The sequence below is a fragment of the Leopardus geoffroyi genome, chromosome B2, assembly GCF_018350155.1.
Source record: "Leopardus geoffroyi isolate Oge1 chromosome B2, O.geoffroyi_Oge1_pat1.0, whole genome shotgun sequence".
Taxonomy (NCBI): domain Eukaryota; kingdom Metazoa; phylum Chordata; class Mammalia; order Carnivora; family Felidae; genus Leopardus; species Leopardus geoffroyi.
The window spans coordinates 96,626,052-96,645,675 of NC_059332.1; the positions used below are offsets into that span (position 1 = coordinate 96,626,052).

At 47.7% G+C, this 19,624-nt stretch overlaps 2 protein-coding genes across 6 annotated transcripts in view; one reads left to right on the top strand and one right to left on the bottom strand.

Moving 5' to 3' along the window:
- Positions 1-2,038, top strand: part of MTRES1 (mitochondrial transcription rescue factor 1) — a 24,632-nt gene extending 22,594 nt beyond the window's left edge. For all 4 annotated transcript variants that reach the window (XM_045499186.1, XM_045499187.1, XM_045499191.1 and 1 more), the window contains one exon: positions 1,260-2,038. In XM_045499186.1, the coding sequence (XP_045355142.1) occupies positions 1,260-1,294 (35 nt within the window). In that variant the 3' untranslated portion in view covers positions 1,295-2,038. The remainder of the gene's footprint in view (positions 1-1,259) is intronic.
- The window catches only part of BEND3 (BEN domain containing 3), a 36,009-nt gene continuing 17,394 nt past the window's right edge, over positions 1,010-19,624 (bottom strand). For both annotated transcript variants that reach the window (XM_045499184.1, XM_045499183.1), the window contains one exon: positions 1,010-6,901. In XM_045499184.1, coding sequence (XP_045355140.1) covers positions 4,655-6,886 — 2,232 coding nt within the window. In that variant the 5' untranslated portion in view covers positions 6,887-6,901 and the 3' untranslated portion in view covers positions 1,010-4,654. The remainder of the gene's footprint in view (positions 6,902-19,624) is intronic.

Below are 19,624 nucleotides of genomic sequence, written 5' to 3' on the forward strand. Positions count from 1 at the left end.
TCATAAGGTACGGTTCTTGGTGTGCCTGGCATGTGGCTTATACTCAGTGAACGTTAGGTGCCATTACAGCGAGTAGGCAGTGAATGTTCCTTCCTTTCCCACCACTGGCCGGGGGGGGGGGGGGGGGGCTGTAACTTATTTACAAGCTCCCTGAGTGTCGATTGCACCTCACCATCCCAGTGATTGTAATAATTTAGTGTGCAGTTCTTACCTCTGAGAACTAGATTTGGTAAGTAAGCTCCCATATGTTGAAATTCTGTGACTTTTTCTTTTTGGTAGAAAACGAACATACAGCCAGAGTGAAAGAATTTAGTCTTCCTTCACGTCTTGCTTAAACTTGCTACTCCAGCCCCTGACCCACCCTAGCCTGCTGAGGAGGCTTACACACACACACACACACACACACACACACACACACACACCAGGATTCACAACTGAGCACACAGCGGCTGTAGGAAAAGTGTTCCAATCACAAGCCACAAATTCCTTTGTATCTTTGTGACCCCTGGGCCAAAAACGTTTCTCTGACAGCTTGAGATACTATTTTTACTACGAATATTAAAGTTAGTAATTTGTCATTAGCCAAACAGAAGAGGTGAGAGGAAACACGCATCCTTCCTTTTGTTATCAGGTAATCATATTAGTTTTGAGGAACTAAATCCCATTTGATCCAAAAAAAAAAAAAAAAAAAGTGCCGTGAAGCTCTGCTACCTTGACAGCAGGGCTGGTCTGGCACCTGACCAGGAAAGGTATGAAAAGGTCAAATGTACCTCCCACTATGTGGCCAGGAAGTGGTTTGTGTAGAAAAGGGCTAGGACTTGTTTGGCGGTGGCCAACTGCAATCTTCTGTGGGCTGCAGCCCTACAGGCAGTGTGGCAGCCCCAGAGGCTGGGATCCCCCCTGAGCGGTCACGCCCTCCCCTGGGAGTGGGGGAAGACAAACCAACAAACCGACCGACACAGGTTCTGGCAGACCTGTGCCCTAAGAAAACAAGATGTTGCAAACACCATATTTTTTTCTAGTTTTATAACATTTTATATAACTCATAAAACAGTGCTTGTATAAAAATTCACACACAGTTGCTAGAGAGCATACAATTTCCAAAAATGTCCTGGGTTTTTGTTACATTCAGTTTTCTAAGGATGCACTCAAATCAATGGTAAAATGCAGACATTATGTGGTATTTCATTATCTTTGGTAAAACTATTCCCATTATTTTGTCTCCTCACAGTATTAACTCTGATATCCACTTTGTGCAGGGTCTGCTATCACTAGGATGTCAGAAAAACATTAAGGCTGGATCTACACGAGGCAAGTATTTCCAAACAGCAGGAACAGCCCCTTGGCCCCCACGTCCACCGCATGCCGCTCTCCACACAGCCAGGCAGGGTGAGAGGTCGCAGTGACTTCTCACCGGGGGTCTCAGGACCCCATCCCAATCAGACAAGAAGCAAACATTTGGGGGGGGGGGGGAAGGGGTGGAAACTGAGGCCATCTCTGTAGGAACGCAAGTGGCCATGCTGCGGTGTGTGGTCAGGCCAGTGACTCTTACCATTGAAACAGCTAATCCTTTCACCACTAAGTAGATCCCATTGGTTGGTTGATGATTGCTGCTGATGCGGCACCCCCTCCACCCAAACTTAAGAAGAAAGGAAGATTTGGGGCCAACGCTGAAGGGGGGGGGGGGCACACTTTTGCCCATGACACTAGACAACTTTATTCCCTGTCAAACATTTGTTGTCATGTAGACACAGCCAAAGTGAACTGAAGCAGGATTAGAACACTTAGTACATTCATGACTACCTTCATACATTCTTTTAAAACTTACTAACAGAGAAAACGAGGGACACTACCACCTACTGTGACTGGCTATTTTACTTACCATCAGAATGTGTCTGTGCTAATTCTTTAGTTCTCCAGATACGAAGAAAAAAATAACCCCAAAACAAACAAGTAAAAACCCATGAATTTAGATGGGGAGGGGGACGGGGTTTACCAACACATTTTATGGAAAACATTAAATTTTGAAAAAAGTTAAGTATTTTGTACTTCTATTGCTTCGTGTAAAAAACTGCCCTGGAGCCTTGGAGCCCACCTGTATGGCTGGAGAACTGAGGACACCATACAGACAGACACCTGCAGGTGTTTCCTGGTGAGACAGTCCAGAGGGACAGGAAACAACTTCCCAGAGTGTGTCCACCTCTCTTCTCTAAAAGGGACTCTAAGATTTGGGGCGGGGGTGGGGTGGGGTGGGGAGGAGAAGCCCTACGCAGGAAAGGTATTAAGAAAATCACCAAAATAACAGCTCCCAAAAACTGAACATGCTCTAGGCTGTGAAGAAACACATTTCATTCCTAGAACCTGTTGATTTCTCTAACGTGGGGTAGATAGGACTTTGCGTTGTTAATAAATGATTGTGCTTCTGAAGTTGCAGGGTCAGAGTCCACCCTCTAGAAAGCAGGGCAATTTTTGCATGGCTTGGAATCCTCTTGGACACATCCTAGAGACCAGAACAAATTCCATGGCACTCTCCAACCAACAGGGCTGGCGGGCGAGAGCGCCACCGCCATCTTTGGGTAGGGCGCGTGCACGCGCACACGCGCACGTGTGTGTTGGAGAGACTAAGGCATAGAGAAAGGCCCAAGTGAGGAGGAAAAAGTGAGTTTCCTGGATGCTCTAGTCCCTTCTTTCCAGGCACAAAGAGGCTGAGCTTGTTATTCCTATAGGCCCCCTTCATCCCACTTAAGTTGTTTCGTAGGAAGAAAATGTATGTGCACGTGTGGGTGGGTGTGGGTGTAGGTGAGAGAGTCCTTAAGTCCCTGTGCATTTCTAAATTGCAATAATTTAGGGCTGCAGTTTCAACAGAAATAATCTGTAAGTGACATTTAAAAGCGAATTTACTAAAGTTAGATCAGCAACTTTACATTGCTCAAAATCTTGTCATTAAAAAAAAAAAAAAAAAAAGCCCTCCAGGTGTAGGCAAAATTACGTCAAATAGCCACCGGAACTGAAGTTCTTATCGGTTGTATAAAGAAAATTCACAGATTGTTTCGATTACTTCTGCATTTTAAGGTAGCAAAACATTAAGCCACTAGGCTATTCAATCAGCAACATCCCACAAGGGTTTTAGGACTACCCTGTGTGATTCAGTTCATTTTCCGAGTTTCTGGTAGGATGTATTCAGCTTGGGTTACACTGTCTCCTTTCCCTCGTAGGGATTGGGACCCCAAAGTCAGGTAGGTAAAGGTATTGTTTTTCAGGACTTTACGTGCTGGGGAATTTCCCGATTGGTAGTCCTGGAGAGTATGCCACTGGCCCGGAGCAGTCTGGCCTTCCCAACCAGTGAGGAGAGGAGATGTCTTACTCCGAGGCCAAGTGACTGGCCAGGTGTAGGGCAGCAGAGCTCCTAGGGGGTCCGAGGGGACAACTGAGTAGACTCTGGCAAGGGACAGGGGAGCCCCATTTGAATGACCTGTGACCTTCCAATGCCAAATATCCCCAAGAGGGCCCGAGGCCTGGGCTTGCCCTGAGGAACAAGGATGTGCTACCGACCGGAGGGGCTAACACTGAGGTGTGGTGAGACCACCAGACAGCTCCCAGAACCTGGGTGTCACACAGATACATACACGGAAAGTAAACAGCTTTGGTGAGCCCAAAGGGGCCCATCCTTAAATCAAACAAGAAGCTAAACACCCACACAGACTGTTTTCCAAGGAAATGTGTCTGCCCCTCCAAACAGCATCCTTGTGTAGAGAGGGAAGGGGGCAGTGGAAGGACACAGCTCAAATGACATTGTGTACGTGTTTCCACGTCTATCTACATTCATATCATCATCATCATCATCATCATCATCATCATCATCATCATCCAGTGTTCTCGTCTACAGAGAGTGAGCACGACATTCTACCCACATGGCAACTACAAACAGGCCAGGCCGCGTGAGGCCCCTTCCTCAGCACCACAGTGGAAGGGAGACCGCGACCATGGTGGGAAAGGACATCACACTATTCCATCCCTTCTACTGCCATCCAGGGGGCATCTTGATCCTTCTAAAATCAGATGTAAAAGACAAGGTCAGGAAAATTGGTCTCTGTGCCACCTGAAGCTATTATTGGCCATCATGCATGAACATGGCACTTATAAAAATTTCATAAATCTGAAACCATCTTAAAAAAAAAAAAAAAATCCCAGCAACTGAAGTCATCTTACAGTACTTCATCTCAAATATTTAAAAGATATTTTTTCTAAGTAAAATGGCCCCCAAAGAGCCCAATGATTTTTTTTTTTAAAAAGGGTTTCTTTTTAATTAAAAAATTTTTTTGATAAAAATGGAAGATGTAAAATGTGGGCAGAGGAGCAAGAGAGTTGCTGAATATGCATCTGAAATTGCAGGGGGGTGGGGGGACACAGCCCAGGAGAGGACCACTCCTGAGGCCTCTCTACTCTCACGGCTCAGCTCTCCCCAACTCCTGTGGCACCACTGGGGCACAGGACAAAAGTCGTGAGCAGGAGAGACCGAACGCAAGGCTTCTTTCCTGTGGTTGGGTGGTGTTTACGTGTGCAAATGTAGTAAGCCACTCCCCACTGACATAAGGTGCGTGTCTGTGGATACCATTCACTGCTCCAAAAGAACGCTCAGTCCCCGGGGCGCCCGTCACTTCTCCACTTTCTTGGCTTTCTTCAGGATGTCACACTTTTTCCTGTTGGGGCGGCGGCACCGCTCGTCGATGCTGGGGATACACTCGTAGTGCCACACCTCCTCCATCTTCTCCACCGGGTAGACGGCCTCCACGTAATGCCGGATGAGCCGCAGCCGCGTCGGATCCAGCTGCTTCTTGTTGCAGGCGCCGGAGTGGTTGTACTGCAGCCGGAGGTTCTCGGCGGTGAAGAGTTCCGGAAAGAGCCTGACCAGGAGCCGGGCGGCGAAGTTGCCCACGGAGAGGCTCTGCTGCACGATCTCACGCACCTCCTTGTCCGACAGCAGGTACGGTGAAGGCACCGGGAAGTCGGGCGAGGGGACCACCAGCTCGTCCAGGGGGATCTTGCAGAAGTCCTTGCTGCTTCTCTCGGGCGGCAGCGGGGGCCCCTCAAACTCCTCTCGGAACCTCTCGGGGTTGATTGCATAGCTCGCCAGGTCCCTGCACTCGGGGCCCGGCACGTGCACCTTGCGCTGCTGCTGGTAGGAGCGCCGCTGCTCCGTGTCCCGGCGCCGGCAGCGCTCGTCCAGCTTGCCCACGAACTCCAGCGTCCACACGCGGTCGTTCTTGGCGCGGGGGTAGAGCAGCTGCACGTAGTGGCGGATGAGCTTGATGCGCGACGGGTCCAGCTGCTTCTTGCCCAGCGAGCCGCTGCAGTTGTACTGCTTGCGCAGGTTCTCGTGCGTGAAGAGCTCGGGGAAGAGGTGCACCAGCAGGCGCGAGGCGAAGTTGCCAATGGACAGGCTGCTCTCGTAGATGCTGCGCAGCTGCTCCTTGCTGAGCAGGCAGTCGGCGCCCGGCACCTCGAAGTCGGGCGGCGGGATCTCCAGCTTGTCGAAGTCGATGGGCACCAGCCAGATCTTCTTGGAGCGCCGGCCGGGCCGCTCGCCCTCGAAGCTGTCTTCCACCTTGACCACGGAGATGTCGTCCGGCAGGCTGGAGGAGTCGTAGCAGTCGTCCCGCGCGGGCTCGCCCTCGCTGCCCCCGTCCAGCGCCAGGCCCTCAAGCTCGTCGTTGAGGCGCTGGGCACACTGCTGCAGCCAGGCCTCCTCCTCCTGCATGTCGGGGAAGTAGATCTCCGTGTAGTTGCGGATGATCTGCAGCCTCTGCGGGTCCAGCTCCTGCTTGCCGCCGTCCCCGTAGCAGCTGTACTGCTCGCCCAGCTTCCGGTGGTCGAAGAGCTCGGGGAAGAGCCGGTGGAGAAGGAAGACGGCGAACTCGCCGGGGGACGATGCTTCGTCCAGGAACTCGGTGAGGTCCTGCGTGTCCACCACGTGGTCGGAGGCGATGGTGCTGCTCCGGTCCAGGGACAGGGCCTCCTCCTGGTCCTTGTTGTCCAGGAAGTGGCCGGCATCCACCTGCTCGGCCTCAAAGAAGCCGGGGACCTGGCCGCCGGGCTGGCTGTCCTCCATCTCCCGCTGCGCCCAGAAGCGGCTGAAGAAGTCGTTCAGCTGGGGCAGACACTCGGCCTGCCACACGGCCGTGTCCTTCACCGAGGGGTAGTAGACCTCCACGTAGTTGCGGATGAGCTGCAGGTGCAGCGACTCCAGCTTCCGCTTGGCCGCGAAGCCGCAGGCACTGCAGCCACGGGAGAAGTCCACGTCGCTGAACAGCTCGGGGAAGAGCTGCACCAGCAGGCGGCAGGCGAGGTCACCGCCCGACAGGCTCTGGTCCACGATCTGCTTGAGCTCGGCCGCCGTGAGCTGGTACTCCGGGGGCGGCTGGAACTTGGCCACCATCTCGGTGGGGCTCACCTGCTTCTTGATGCGGCTCACCTCCAGGGAGAGCAGGTCCACCTTGCTGTGCAGCTGGGACATGTTGGAGGACAGCGTGTTGAGCATGTAGAACATCTTCTGGATCAGAAAGTAGATGTTGGGGTCACCGTCGGTGGCCGCTGCGGCGCTGCCACAGTCCCGCTTCTGCGGCTCGTTCAGGAGCCGCAGTGGCGAGGGGCTGTTGCTGGAGTTTGCCTTCTCGAAGAGCTCGTACGTGTTGAGCGTGTCCCCGGCGGGAGGGTTCTTCTTCTCCATGATCTTGTGCGAGATGCCATACAGAGGCTTCTTGTAAGAGGGGGTGGTCACCTCGCCGCAGGGCTCCTCCTCACCGGGCCACGCGGAGCCCAAGTTCTTGCCCCTGCTGGCCTGCTCTCCGTTGCCCTGGCAGGGCGAGCAGTTCTCCCGGTTCCGCATGCCTGCTAGGAGCGCCTGGAAAACAAACACTGTGTTAGGGTGTTCCGGTTTACTACATGAAACGCAGGTCTCGGTCACACGGAGGTGCCAAGGTCAATCTTGGAAGCACTCGAGAAAGCACCGCCCTCGCCCCTATTCACTCTGCTGGCCCGGGAACGCACAGCTAACACGAACCTGCACCCCCGTGCCAAAAGAGCTCGCTCTTCCTGCTTCCTAAGAGAGGCTCGGCCTGGACCTGGAAGGCGTCAGCTTCCTGCAGGACTCCGGTGCTGCACTTCCTGCACACAGGGCCTGAGGGGCAACAGTGCTGCTGGGGGCGGGAGACGCCACAAGGACTAGAGAAGCCCCTGAGGTCACCTCACTGACCCGGGCCTCCGTCTACTCTCAGGCAGGCATAAGGACTCCTGCCCACAGCAGCTCCAGAAGGCAGCGGCATGTCTTCCAGGCCACAGCCTCTAGGAGAACAGGCGTCTCCACTCCAGATGGCTCCCGAGGTGCACAGTGGTACGTACGCGCAGGAGAACTGGGGTCAGCTGCAACTCGACCACCGTCTGCAATGACATCTTATCTCAGACCGGAAAAGGGCTGGCCCAGAACTGTCCCGGGGCCTGTGCAACTGTGGATTCCATGACATGATGGGCTCGCCCAGGTTTCTAAGTCACCGTCTCCCGTTGGTCCAGCGGCCCTTCTCAAGCAGATTGCAGGAGACGAGTAAGCCCCGATGTCTTAAGGCAGCCACCGTACATAATGAATGCCTCTCCTATGTATCTACAAGGGTACTTGCCATGTACTATCCAGCCTTGCTCAGCAAAGGACAGTGAGAGAATTAAACCCTACCAAATTGATTTTCAGGGATGATTTCCTCAACTCGCCCAAGGATAGCGGGGACACTCGTCAAGTCCACTGTTGCAGGACTCCCAGGGCAAGCTCCAGATACCCTTTAAAGACCCCAAGCCTGAGTCCAGCCTCCACGGCCAGACAGCCATCACCCTGGCCATCTGAGAACCCAGAGTGCTTGCTGCTTTCACCGGTGGTCTCCCCTGCTGCCAGGCCCTGGACAGGCCAAGAGGCTTATTTACGTATATGTGGACAAGTGATTTTCAACACAGGCCCAAAGGAGATTCAGGAGAGGAAGGACAATCTTTCAGCCAATGATGCTGAACAGCTGGACATAGATATGCCAAAACAAACAAAAACTTCCAGCCTACACACACCATGTAAAAAAATTAATTTAAAGTGGATTGTGGGTGTAAATGTAAAACCTAATTTAAAATTCTAACACTTCTAGAAGAAGACATAAGAGAAATCCTTTATGACCTTGGTTTAGGCAAATATTTCTTGGACATGACACCACAAGCACAATCCGTAAGAGAAGAAAACTGACAAACTGGACTTCATCAAAACCACAAAAACTTTTGCTCCTTAAAAGACAATATTAAAAGAAAGAAAAACAGCTCACATTGGAAGAAGTATTGGCAAGCCATCTATCTGATAAAGGAGCTTAATCCAGAATACATAAAGAACTCTCACTCAATAATGACATACAACTCAATTAATGATTTCAATAGCCACTTCGAACAACATATATAAATAGCAAATAAGCGTGCAAAAAGATGCTTATTAGTAGCAGGCAAGTTAAAACCCACTCGGAGACACCTCATCACTCCTACCAAAATGGGTACAAACAAAAAGACAATACCAAGCGCTGGAAAATGTAAAGGAACTGAAGCCCTCCCATACTGCTGGTGGGGGGTATGATATTGCATAACAGTTGGTAGTTTCTTAAAAAGATAAATATACATGGCCCACACGACTTGGGTATTTCATTCCTAGATATTTATTTACCAAGGGAAAAGAAAGCAGTTAATCACACAGAGATTTGTACACAAATGTTCATGGCAGCCCTATTTGTAAAGAGTCCAAAGCTGGAAACCCAAAATTTTATCAACAAGTATACAGATAAACAAACTGTGCTCTATTCATAGGATGGAATACTACTCAGCAACAGAACTCATACATGTACTACTACTCATGAGGAGTCTCAAAATAATTATGCTAAAAGAAGCCAGGCAGGGGAGCCTGGGTAGCTCAGTCGGTTAACTATCTGATTCTTGATTTTGGCTCAGGTCACGGTCTCATGGTTTGTGAGCTGGAGCCCCACATAGGGCTTTATACTGACAGTGCGGAGCCTGCTTGGGATTCTCTCTCTCCTCTCTCTCTGCCCCTGCCTCGCTCGTTTGCAGTGTGTGTGTGCACGCATGTGCGCTCTCTCGCTGTCTCTCTCTCTCTCTCAAAATAAATATTTTTTTAAAAAAGAAAACAGTTGAAAAAAAAAAAAGAAGCTAAACAAAAGAGGCCATGCTGTATGATTCCATTCAGAATCATGTGTTCAGAAACACAAACTTACCTACCAATGATGACAGAAAGCAGATTAGTGGTCACCTGGGGGTGAAGGAAAGATGCAAAGTGGCACATGGAAACTTTAAGGTGTTGGATGATTCCTGTTTATTATCTTGATCATGGTGATAGCCTCACTGGAATACACATATGTCAGAAGGTATCAAATGGTATCAAAAGGTATATATTGTGCCATTCATTGTAGTTCATTCCCAACTTCACCTGTTTTCGACAAATGTTAAACTTGACCCCCAAACTTACTGGAATACATTTTTGAGGGTTTAATCGAGCAGAAGAGCTAACTGGTGAACACTGGTAGGTGTCACAGGAACACGCAGGGCCGAAGCACAAAGTGTTTGCTGTTACTGACAGATGTGTGCCCCCAGCAACTGCAGAACTGAGAAGAACAAAGGTCATCCTTTGGATGCTTCACACCCAGGGAAAAATATGGTTGGTGTAGGGCGGCCTAGGCCAGGGCTTCAGAAACTCTAATATACATGTGAATCACCCGGGACCTTGTTACAATGCAGATTCTGGTCCCTGAACCTGCATTTCCTCTAATTTTTTTTTTTTTAAGTTTATTTATTGTTTTAGTAATCTCTACATCCAATGTGGGGCTCGAACTCATGACCCCGAGATCAAGAGTTGCATGCTCTTCTGACCAAGCCAGCCAGGCTCCCCTGGGCCTGCCTTTCTAACACGCTCCCAGGTACTGTTGGTCCTCTCTGAGTAGCAGAGGCCTGGAAGACCGTGTCTGCTCTCAGTTTGTCTCACCCAGGCAGATTCAATGTCATTTGTAGGACTTCAAATAACTAATGCCAGCACAAAACAGTACATGATGTGTTTTTCTCTCGTAGCCTGAAAAGGGTAGGGAAAAGAGACAATCTCGAGAGGCTAGATTTGCAATGGCATGTGGGCAATAAATAGGTAGGTGGGTCTAAGGTGAAAAGAGAGCAATGAGGCCACATAAACATATAATACTTTGATCCTTCTAAGCCACCCACAAGTTATATTTCATTTAAATATATGGATCTTCTCTTGTAGATAATGGAATAATCTGACTCACATTACAGTAAGTAAGATTCATTTTTTGCCTGCCTCTGTTGATAACAACAATGCAAAAGAAAAGCTACTCTACTCTGTAAGAACCTGAAGATAGAAAAAAAATTTTTTTTTAAGTTTATTTAATTTTGAGTGAGAGAGAGAGAGAGAGAGGCAGAATCCGTACTGCCAGCACAGAGCCGGACTCGGAGGCTCCATCTCAAGAACCGTGAGCTCATGACCTGAGCCGAGATCAAGAGTCAGACTCTTAACTGACTGAGCCACCCAGGAGCCCCTGAAGATAGAGGAATTCTTATAAGGGTTATAATCATGCCATGGAGCTGGCCAATACTTTCTTCGAGGTTTGTTTGTATAATGTGATGAAGGGTCAAAGGCACCTGGCCTGGCCCTCCTCCTCCAACCCATGCTTCTCAGGAACAGAGGACCAGGAGCCACTGGGGTGGGAGAAGCCTACCGTGAAGGACCTGCCGCCTGCCCCTCTCCCTGCTGGGGTCTCCTCACCAAGGTGCCCCCCATCGTCATCACACTGTATGACTGTTATATGATGGGACCATGTCATTCCTGAGTCTACCCCCACCCAGTGCCTTGCAAAATGCCTGGGACACAGAATTGCTCAGTGAATGTCAGCCACAAGCACGGATGGTTAAAACAGGGCAAGATGTTCTAAGATTCTCAAATACATGCTTTCAAAAAAGGAGCTGTTCAGATAGGCCACTAGCTTTATGAATAACATGTCTGTAGAGAGATATAAAAGCGTGGATAAGATCTCGGCTTGCGCTGTCCTCTGTGACCTTGGCCAAATCAAATGATCTTCCATGCCTCAGCTTCTAGTACCTCAGGGATAAATAATGGTATGTCTCACAGGGTAGTTATGAAGACTTAATGAGATAATGTACAGAAAGCACTGAGCCCTGTCTGAATCACAGTAAGTGCTTAATAAATATTCACTGTTAGAATATAATTATTATTAAGCAGTGATATTCCCAAACCAGAGCAGAGGTAACACAGTGGGCTTTTTATTAAACTAGTTGTAATGATTACTCTCAAGCAGTAAACAAAAGGAGGACTTTCCTCTAATGCATCAGGGTTAGTCACTCATGGAAGGCACTTCTTAGAGGTCTGTTTGTCCTAAAGACTGGGGGCGGGGGAGGAGCACAGGACATCAGAGCTGAAGGTGGGGTTTGAAGCTCTTTACAGCAATTTTGCTCTGCTATCAGACAGAGAGCAAATGATTCTGAAGGGAGGGAGGCAGGGAGGAAGCCACACACACACATCAGAAAGGGAGGGATGGAGAGGAAAGTGTTCACTCCAACACTGGAGTGGAATTGGAACTGTGGGTCATGACCCATTAGTTAAATGATGAAGTTATTTTGGTGGGTCATGACCAGCATAAGAAGGGAGAAAGATTGAGGAAAGGCAGAAGGAAAAAAAAAAAAGGAAGGGAGGAGGGAAAAAAAAGAAAATAGAATAGAAAATATCAGAGTGCACTGCACATAGTAAGTAAATTTGGGAAAGTTTTGCTTTGTTTCTGTGTCTGTACATTTACATACAAATCCATGTACGTGAGTTCTGTTTCTCTACAAGGTGAATTTATTTACAACTGCACACCGCTGAAAAGCACGGCCCTAATAAATTCAAACTGCCTTATTTGCTAATTCCTGTAGGCTGTAAATTAGATTTTAGCAACTTATTCACCATTAAATTCAATTACACCAAAATAATTTTGGAAGTCCTATGGATCATGAAATTACCATGAGGTTTAACCAATATAGAGGAATTTGAGTTTCTAATGGCAATCATTAAAAAAATCATAAATACATTAGGAGTGATTTTAGAAAAAGGGTCTTTGCTTTACAAGTGATCCCACTAATACATTTAAAATAGGATTTTGGGGGCACCTGGGTGGCTCAGTTGGTTGAACATCCAACTCTTGATTTTGGCTCAGGTGCTTAAGACTCTCCATCTCTCGTTCTCCCTCCCTCTGCTCCTCTCCCCTGCTCATACACTCTCTCTCTCTCTTTAATAAAAAAAATAAAGTAAGATTCTGTGCAGAGATCACCAGAAACTCACATGCCATGCAGCAAAAGTACCCACGTTCTAGAGAGAGATCTGCCGTAATTAACACCCAGTGTAGAGAGTAAGTACAAGGGAAATTTTCTGGGTGAATTGCCTGAATACCAATAACAAATAGAAGTCATTGGACTCCCCCACATTCCTACACAGGCAGAAGGCCAAAGTGTATAAGAACTGGAAATCCCCTCTATAGCTCTCACTGTTCAGGATCATTAATAAAAATATTGCAGTTTCTACTAAGCATGTTAGAAACACTGCCATCAGTAGAAACATTTTTGGCTAACTTGCCTGAATAAAAAAATTAAGTTAGAGTCCCAGTAGAGGGCAACATTCCTCCCTCCCAGGGACCTTAGATACACAATTCAACACAAAACACAACACAAGCACTAAAGAGAAGGTTCTTAGATATCCCCACACTGGTGTCCTGTCAGCTCAGTGTCCCAATTAATTCCACGAATGCTGCCAAGGCGACGACGGGCTGGCCGCATTTGCCGCTGATGATAAAATCTCTGCTCAGCTGTCTAGGAGTATCAAGAAATCTTTAAATCTGTGCTACTTGGCACTGGGTGTCTAGCTGACACGTCCCCAATTCTCTGAGGCTCATCTTCCAGCCATATGGGAACTCTGTGCGCAGCTCGGCTCGGCAGTGCCAGCATCTCCTGGATGCGGTCGGGGCATTTCATTCCACGGCTAATACCCTCAGACTCCAGCGGGAAGGCCCAAATCCCTTGCTGGAGAATATAAGCAAAAAGAGGTTGATATTGGGCTCCAAGAGAGCGTTAAGTAGACCATGTAGGGGAGATTCCACATGTCCGTGTCCAGCTACACCCCAGGGATTGGGTCACCGTGGAGATCCTTCAAGCATTAAACTTCTTCCCCATATGACTCCGAATCCAAAGGCCATCACTGAATTCAGGTTGACAAATGATGAGTGGCCAAACGGTGCCCAGAGAGTCAGCAAACTGGAACACCAAGAAAGCAGCACGCCTTCCAGAGAGTAGAGAGTAGAGAATCAATATGGCATCAAGGGTAGACCATGTGAATCAACTCCTAGGGGGCCGGGCATGAATAACCAAGGCAGAGGTGGAGCGTACCTTTTTCATTTCCAACAGAACTTTTCTCTTCATCGTCACCATCACCATTAAATGACCAGATACCATGAAGTCATAAGGTCTGGCAGACCTCTCTGCCACACAGAGCCAGTCAGCAAAGAGCACTGAGTACCTAGCATCCGGCAGGCACCGTGCAAGGCTCTGGGGACACAGGAAACAAGCTAGACAGCCTCTGACCTCATGGCTTTTACCCTTCGGGTCATCCTTATACTGTTAGCGGATGAAGAAATTGCTGTGATGCCTGAAGAAATAAGAACCTGAGAGATGAAGCAATCACAATGCAGAAGAGACAGGCCAGGGGGGTGGCAAACTGTCAGGGCAGGTCATTTTCAAAGGCTTCTCACAACATCTTACAAATACCCCACAGCCCCTTAACTGTGGCGTTCAACCGCACAGGTCCAAATCAAGCAGGCTTGAGAGCACTGACTTCTCGGAGCCTCGTTAAAATGGGAATGCACGGTACCTATCTGCGACGGGTGCTGCAGAAATGACTTTGAATCTCCAGCTGGTACCACAGTATCCACCACTCAGGAGGTAAGCGGCAAATGTGCACTGAATGAAACGACGTTTCCATTCTCCGATTGAAAAACAAAACGCAGTGGCGCTTTAGAATTAAAAACAAACAAAGAAACAAAAACCCGCAGCAGAACAAAGCTAACGCCTGCCTGGCATACAGCGCTTGAATATCACCCCCACTTCCATGAACAAAAGGATGATTACCAATAAAAATGTTGGCTACTCACCTCCCACATCTGCTGTATTTGGCTATGAAGCCTTTTCCAGAGGAGGTGCCAAATAAGTCTTTATACAGTCTTTTGTTAGGTTTTTTGAGGGAGGTTTTACATTTCTTCTAAGTACTGTACTAAATGTCACTTACGAGTCATCAGCACTGACGGGAGTCTGGATGTGACGTACCTCTGGCACCAGGGCTACCGCTCAAATCCTACCCCCCACCCTTCGTCCTCCTCCCTTCTTTGAGGTTGGGGGACAAGATGGAAGGTGGTCTATGTTCTGCCTTGGATGGTGTTCAGAATCAAGGGTGCTCAGCCTGGGGTGTCCTAAAGGATGTCAGATGGTCTCCCTTGGCAACGCTGTGCCACTTTCGTTCCGATAAATGTGAAGGGAGGCAGAGGAAGACTGACCACAAGGGATGGGAGCTGGAGATGGGTGTTGGGAGGCAGTAAATATACAGTTCTGAAGGCTGACACGGGACAAGCCCTGTACTGGGCTCGCTCACACATAAGAAACCAATGAGATGAGCAGTATTATGCCTCATCACCATGGGGGACCCTGAGATGTGGGAGGTCACGTAACTGACCAAAGGCCACAGCGAACTCTCCCCGTCTGACTCCCGATTTAACTATTTACTGTTCCTACAGGCTGGATCAGAGAAGGTGGGGCTCGCCTCCCAGACGCAGGGAGTGCGTCTAATCAGTCCTGGTATTTCATACCGGGAACAAGCCTGCCCCACTGGCATCTTGGCACTTTAACTTCTATGCCTGAGTTGACTCATCTGTCTAGTAGAGCTAGTAAATTCTCTCATCACTGGCCTGTCATTTGGATTAAATAATGAATGGTGTATTTGTCAAGTGGGCACTCAGTAACTGTTGAACTTCCTTTCCACTTTTTTGGATTATCGCTTGTTTTGGCCTCCTGGCTCCTCTTGCCTCACTCGGCGGTAAAAAAAAAAAAAAAAAAAGCTGCATTTACTCCCCCCAGCAGCGATGACATATGTAAGGAGGATCAGAGAAGGGGTGCCTGGGTGGCTCAGTCAGTTGAGTGTCCAACTTCGGTTCAGGTCATGATCTCACAGTTCGTGGGTTCGAGCCCCGCATCGGTCTCTGTGCTGACGGCTCAGAGCCTGGAGCCTGCTTCAGATTCTGTGTCTCCCTCTCTCTCTGCCCCTCCCCTGCTTACGCTCTCTCTCTCAAAAATAAATAAACATTAAAAAAAAAAAAAAAAAAGAAGGATCAGAGAAAATTCAGGGGGAGAAGCATAAAGCATTATTCACTCTGAACTAGGACTAGTGCCATTTTGAAAAATCAACATATGCTATAATTTCATAAAACTGATAGATTGTTTCAAATTCCCAAAGGTTCTAGGGCTATTGATTTACTGACACATCAACTTACACAGACTTTTAAAAGGAAATACAGAATTCACATGACACATTTCTGCAAGGAGCTCAAGAATTTCAAAAGGTTTATACCTACATATATTCTTTTTACAGAATAGGAAAGCGTGCACGGGTATCAACCTCATCTTATGCACAGTAAGGAGAAGAAACAAAACTAGTAAAAACCCAAATAAAATCCAGGACTTAACAGGTCTTTTCCAATCTAAAATCTAACACGTCAGAACCGCACGCTATATCCAATCTATTGAAAAGTAAACATATATGCCCAATTAGAATATGTAAATTGAACAAGTCATATTAGAAATATTCAAATACATTTTGGTTCCCTTTTCTCCAAACATGTCTGAATTTGGGGTGATGCCCAAAGCCCCACTGGAAGCCTGCTGCCTCGCCAAATCGAGAGGCATCTGAAACCTTCACATCATTCGTGTGATGTCCAGGGAGGCCCCCCCCCCCCCCACCATGAACCTCGATGGAGTCGCAGCCCAACGCCAAACCTTTTCTGACTTGCTTCACACACTAAGGATTCAACTAAAATACGGATCCTAAGAACCTTCTCCCTCCCTCTCTGCCCCCAAGAATTCGCAGACGCACCCTGCTTCTCTGTGATGCCGCTCCAACAAAACTGGACGAAAGGATAAAGACTGACTCCACTTGTGCATGGAGACAACGGGACGACCTCGGACCGCCCATAAGGCCACAACCCAGCCTACACATGGTCAGAATTCCTTCCTGTTGTGAGCGCTTGTTGTTCCTTACTGGACTGAACTTTTCTAAAAACGGCCACAACACTTCCCCCGTCCCTGTGAGTTTGCTGTGCCTACCGTCAGAAGTGGAGTCTACACTTACACCCTTGTGTCTCGACTGGCCCACGGGACTTTCTGGCCAGTGGGACACTAGCGTGCGTGGCGATGCAACCCGAGGTGTGAAAAGTGTCTATGCTTCAGAGCTTGGCCTCTCTTGCTCCTGGAACTCTTCCACACCACGTGCACAAGCCGGGACTAGCCTCCCAGCGGGTGGGACTGTGCAGAAAGGGAAGCTGCAGCCAGTGCAACCAGCCCTGCGGCCTTGGGGAAAGGGGGCGGGGGGTGAGGCCATCCCGGACCACCTAGCCCCCCATCAGGTCAAACCAACTCAGAACCCCCAGCTGACCCACAGAACTGTGAACAAATACGGTGGTGGTGATTTTAAGCTGCTAAGATTTAAGGTGGTTTGTCACAAGGCAAGAGTGAACCAATACACTCAACTTTGTGTTTCATTTCTCGAACTCTGCCTTTACTGGCAAACTTGAAGTTGTCTACAGAATTGATCACAAGCAGAGATGTAGTGTGACCCACAGAAGGAAGCGTCTTCGGCAGTTCCTTTAGGAACTGAACATAGTGCTTCTCAAACTTCTCGACACTTGCAGGACGACCTCTGGGCATCTAACCCACACGGAATCGCTCACAGAGGGTACTAGCTTTATGCATACGGAACGGTCCCTGCGGCACTACTTGTAAGAACAAGGAAGTAGAAAACACCTATCTAGCAATCGTTAGGGGAAAGGATAACAAATTACGGTGTAAAATACAACAGAAGAAAAAGTGGTTACATGTTTCTCTAACAAGCTATGCTACTAACCATCTTACTACTGCTTCCACTCGCCCAGCACAGATCTCAGCAGTTAGGAGTCTGAGATTTCATCCTCAATCATTACGTACTCCTGGAAACTGCCATCCACACACGAACTTTCCCCCAGAGTCACAAGGCATGCAATAAGTGACTGATTTGGGCAGCCAGAGTCAAGGGAGGGATATCTACATTAATCCTTTATTAAAAATGCTCATATAGGAGTGCCTGGGTGGCTCAGTCGGTTAAGCATCCGATTCTTGATCTCGACTCAGGTCATGACCTCATGGCTCATGAGTTCGAGCCCCGCGTTGGGCTCTGCACTGACAGTGAGGAGCCTGCTTGGAATTCTCTCTCTCCCTCTCTCTCTGCTCCTCCCCTGCTTGTGCTCTTTCTTTCTTTCTCTCTTTCAAAATAAATAAATAAACTCAAAAAAAAAAAAAAAAAAAAAAGCTCATACAGGTACAAAAAAATCTCAACTAATCTCAACTTTTTTTCAGGGCATGATAGATTTTTAAAAATTTATGGTTGGAATATTATTCATGATAGTCAAAAAAGGGAAACAATCCAAATGTCCATCAAGTGCTAAATGGATAAACAAAATGTGGTACATCCACAAGGGGATATTATTTGGCCATAAAAAGGAGTGAAGAATTCATACATGCTACAGCATGGATGAACCTTGAAAACATGCTAAGTAACAGAAGCCACACAAAAGGTCACGTATTCTATGATTCCATTTACATGAAATGCCCAGAACAGATAACCCTCTAGAGACAGAATGTAGATGAGTGGTTCCCAGGTGCTCGAGGAGGGGAAAAGGAAGGGACTGGTACAGAGGTTCTTTGTGGGGTGATGAAAATATTCTAAACTTATTATAGTAAGAGCTGTACCACACTGTGAATATACACAAGAAACCCACTGAATTGTACAATTTAAATTGGTGAATTGCATAGTATGTGAATTATAGCTTAATAAAGCTGTTTTGGGCGGGGGGGGGGGGGTGCAAATAAATAAATAAATAAATAAATAAATAAATAAATAAATAAATGTCTCATTCAGTGATCCATGATGTGGAGTGCAGGGTGCATTTAATTTACATTTAAATGCTGGGGAAAATCTTACTCTCATTGTTTTTGCTAATTATAGAAAAGGATAGTTTTTACTTATTGAAAATTCACTAAATCTCTACAATCCATACATTTCCAATTTATTTGGATTTGCCCTCACATCTAATAGAGCAAAATTAAAACAAAACAGTAACAACCCAAAGAGTTCCAGGCTGATGCCCCATGGTGTTCTGGCTAACGATAATAGGCTTTGAAAACGTGGGCTCTTTTGGACAGACATGCAGAACTTGAAATGCCTATTTGGGTCCCCCAAAGAGAGAGAGAGAGAGAGGAAGAGAGAGAGAGAGAGAGAGAGAGAGAGAAAGAGAGAGAGACTGTGTGTGTGTGTGTGTGTGTGTGTGTGTGTGTCTCCGTGTGTCTAGGTTGGAGAGCTTGGGAAAATGTCTAAGAATTTAAGGTATACTGTGCCAGTCCATGGGGAGGCACGGAGGTGAGGTGTCCTGGGCCAGACCCCTGATCTCCCAAAGCTGCTTCTCTCTCCTCAGTCTTAAGTATTCTGTGTATGTGTCTTGTCTCCCACCCAGACTATAGACTGCTAGAGGGGGCCACCATGGCCAGTTTGATTTTCTCTCTCTCTCTTAGAATTTAGCCAAGTTCAATCTAACCAGCAGGTGATTTTTTTTTTTTAAAAAAAAAGCAAATTCAGGGGCACCTGGGTGGCTCAGTTGGTTAGGCATCCGATTTCAGCTCAGGTCATGATCTCATGGTCTGTGGGTTCGAGCCTCACGTCGGGCTCTGTGCTGACAGCTCAGGGCCTGGAGCCTGCTTTGGATTCTGTGTCTCCCTCTCTCTCAAAAATAAACAAACATTTAAAAAAAAAATTTCTTTAAATAAAAAAATAAATAAAGCAAATTCATAAAATTATAGGTTAGCGGGTAACAGGCATGTTACAAAAGAATTCTCTTCACAAAAAGATTCACCGGACACGTGCTCCTAACATAAAAGATCGGTTTGACTTAGGAAAAGACCTCCCAACCCTCAACTTTTCAAGGAATCTGTGTGCAGTGTATACTATGTAAAATGTGGTAGGCTTTAATGAACAGTCCTTGCTGTCAAGTGCTTATTTTCCCTGTAGAGCAAAGCAAAACAAAGAACTCAAAAGCAGGTGCATTGTGGAGACTCCCCTAGCCCCGTAAGGAATCCAGATGTAGGTAAGAATTGTAGTCAGAGAAGTCACCTTCTAGAAACCTAAGCCATCGAGGGGACAGCTGAGACGAAA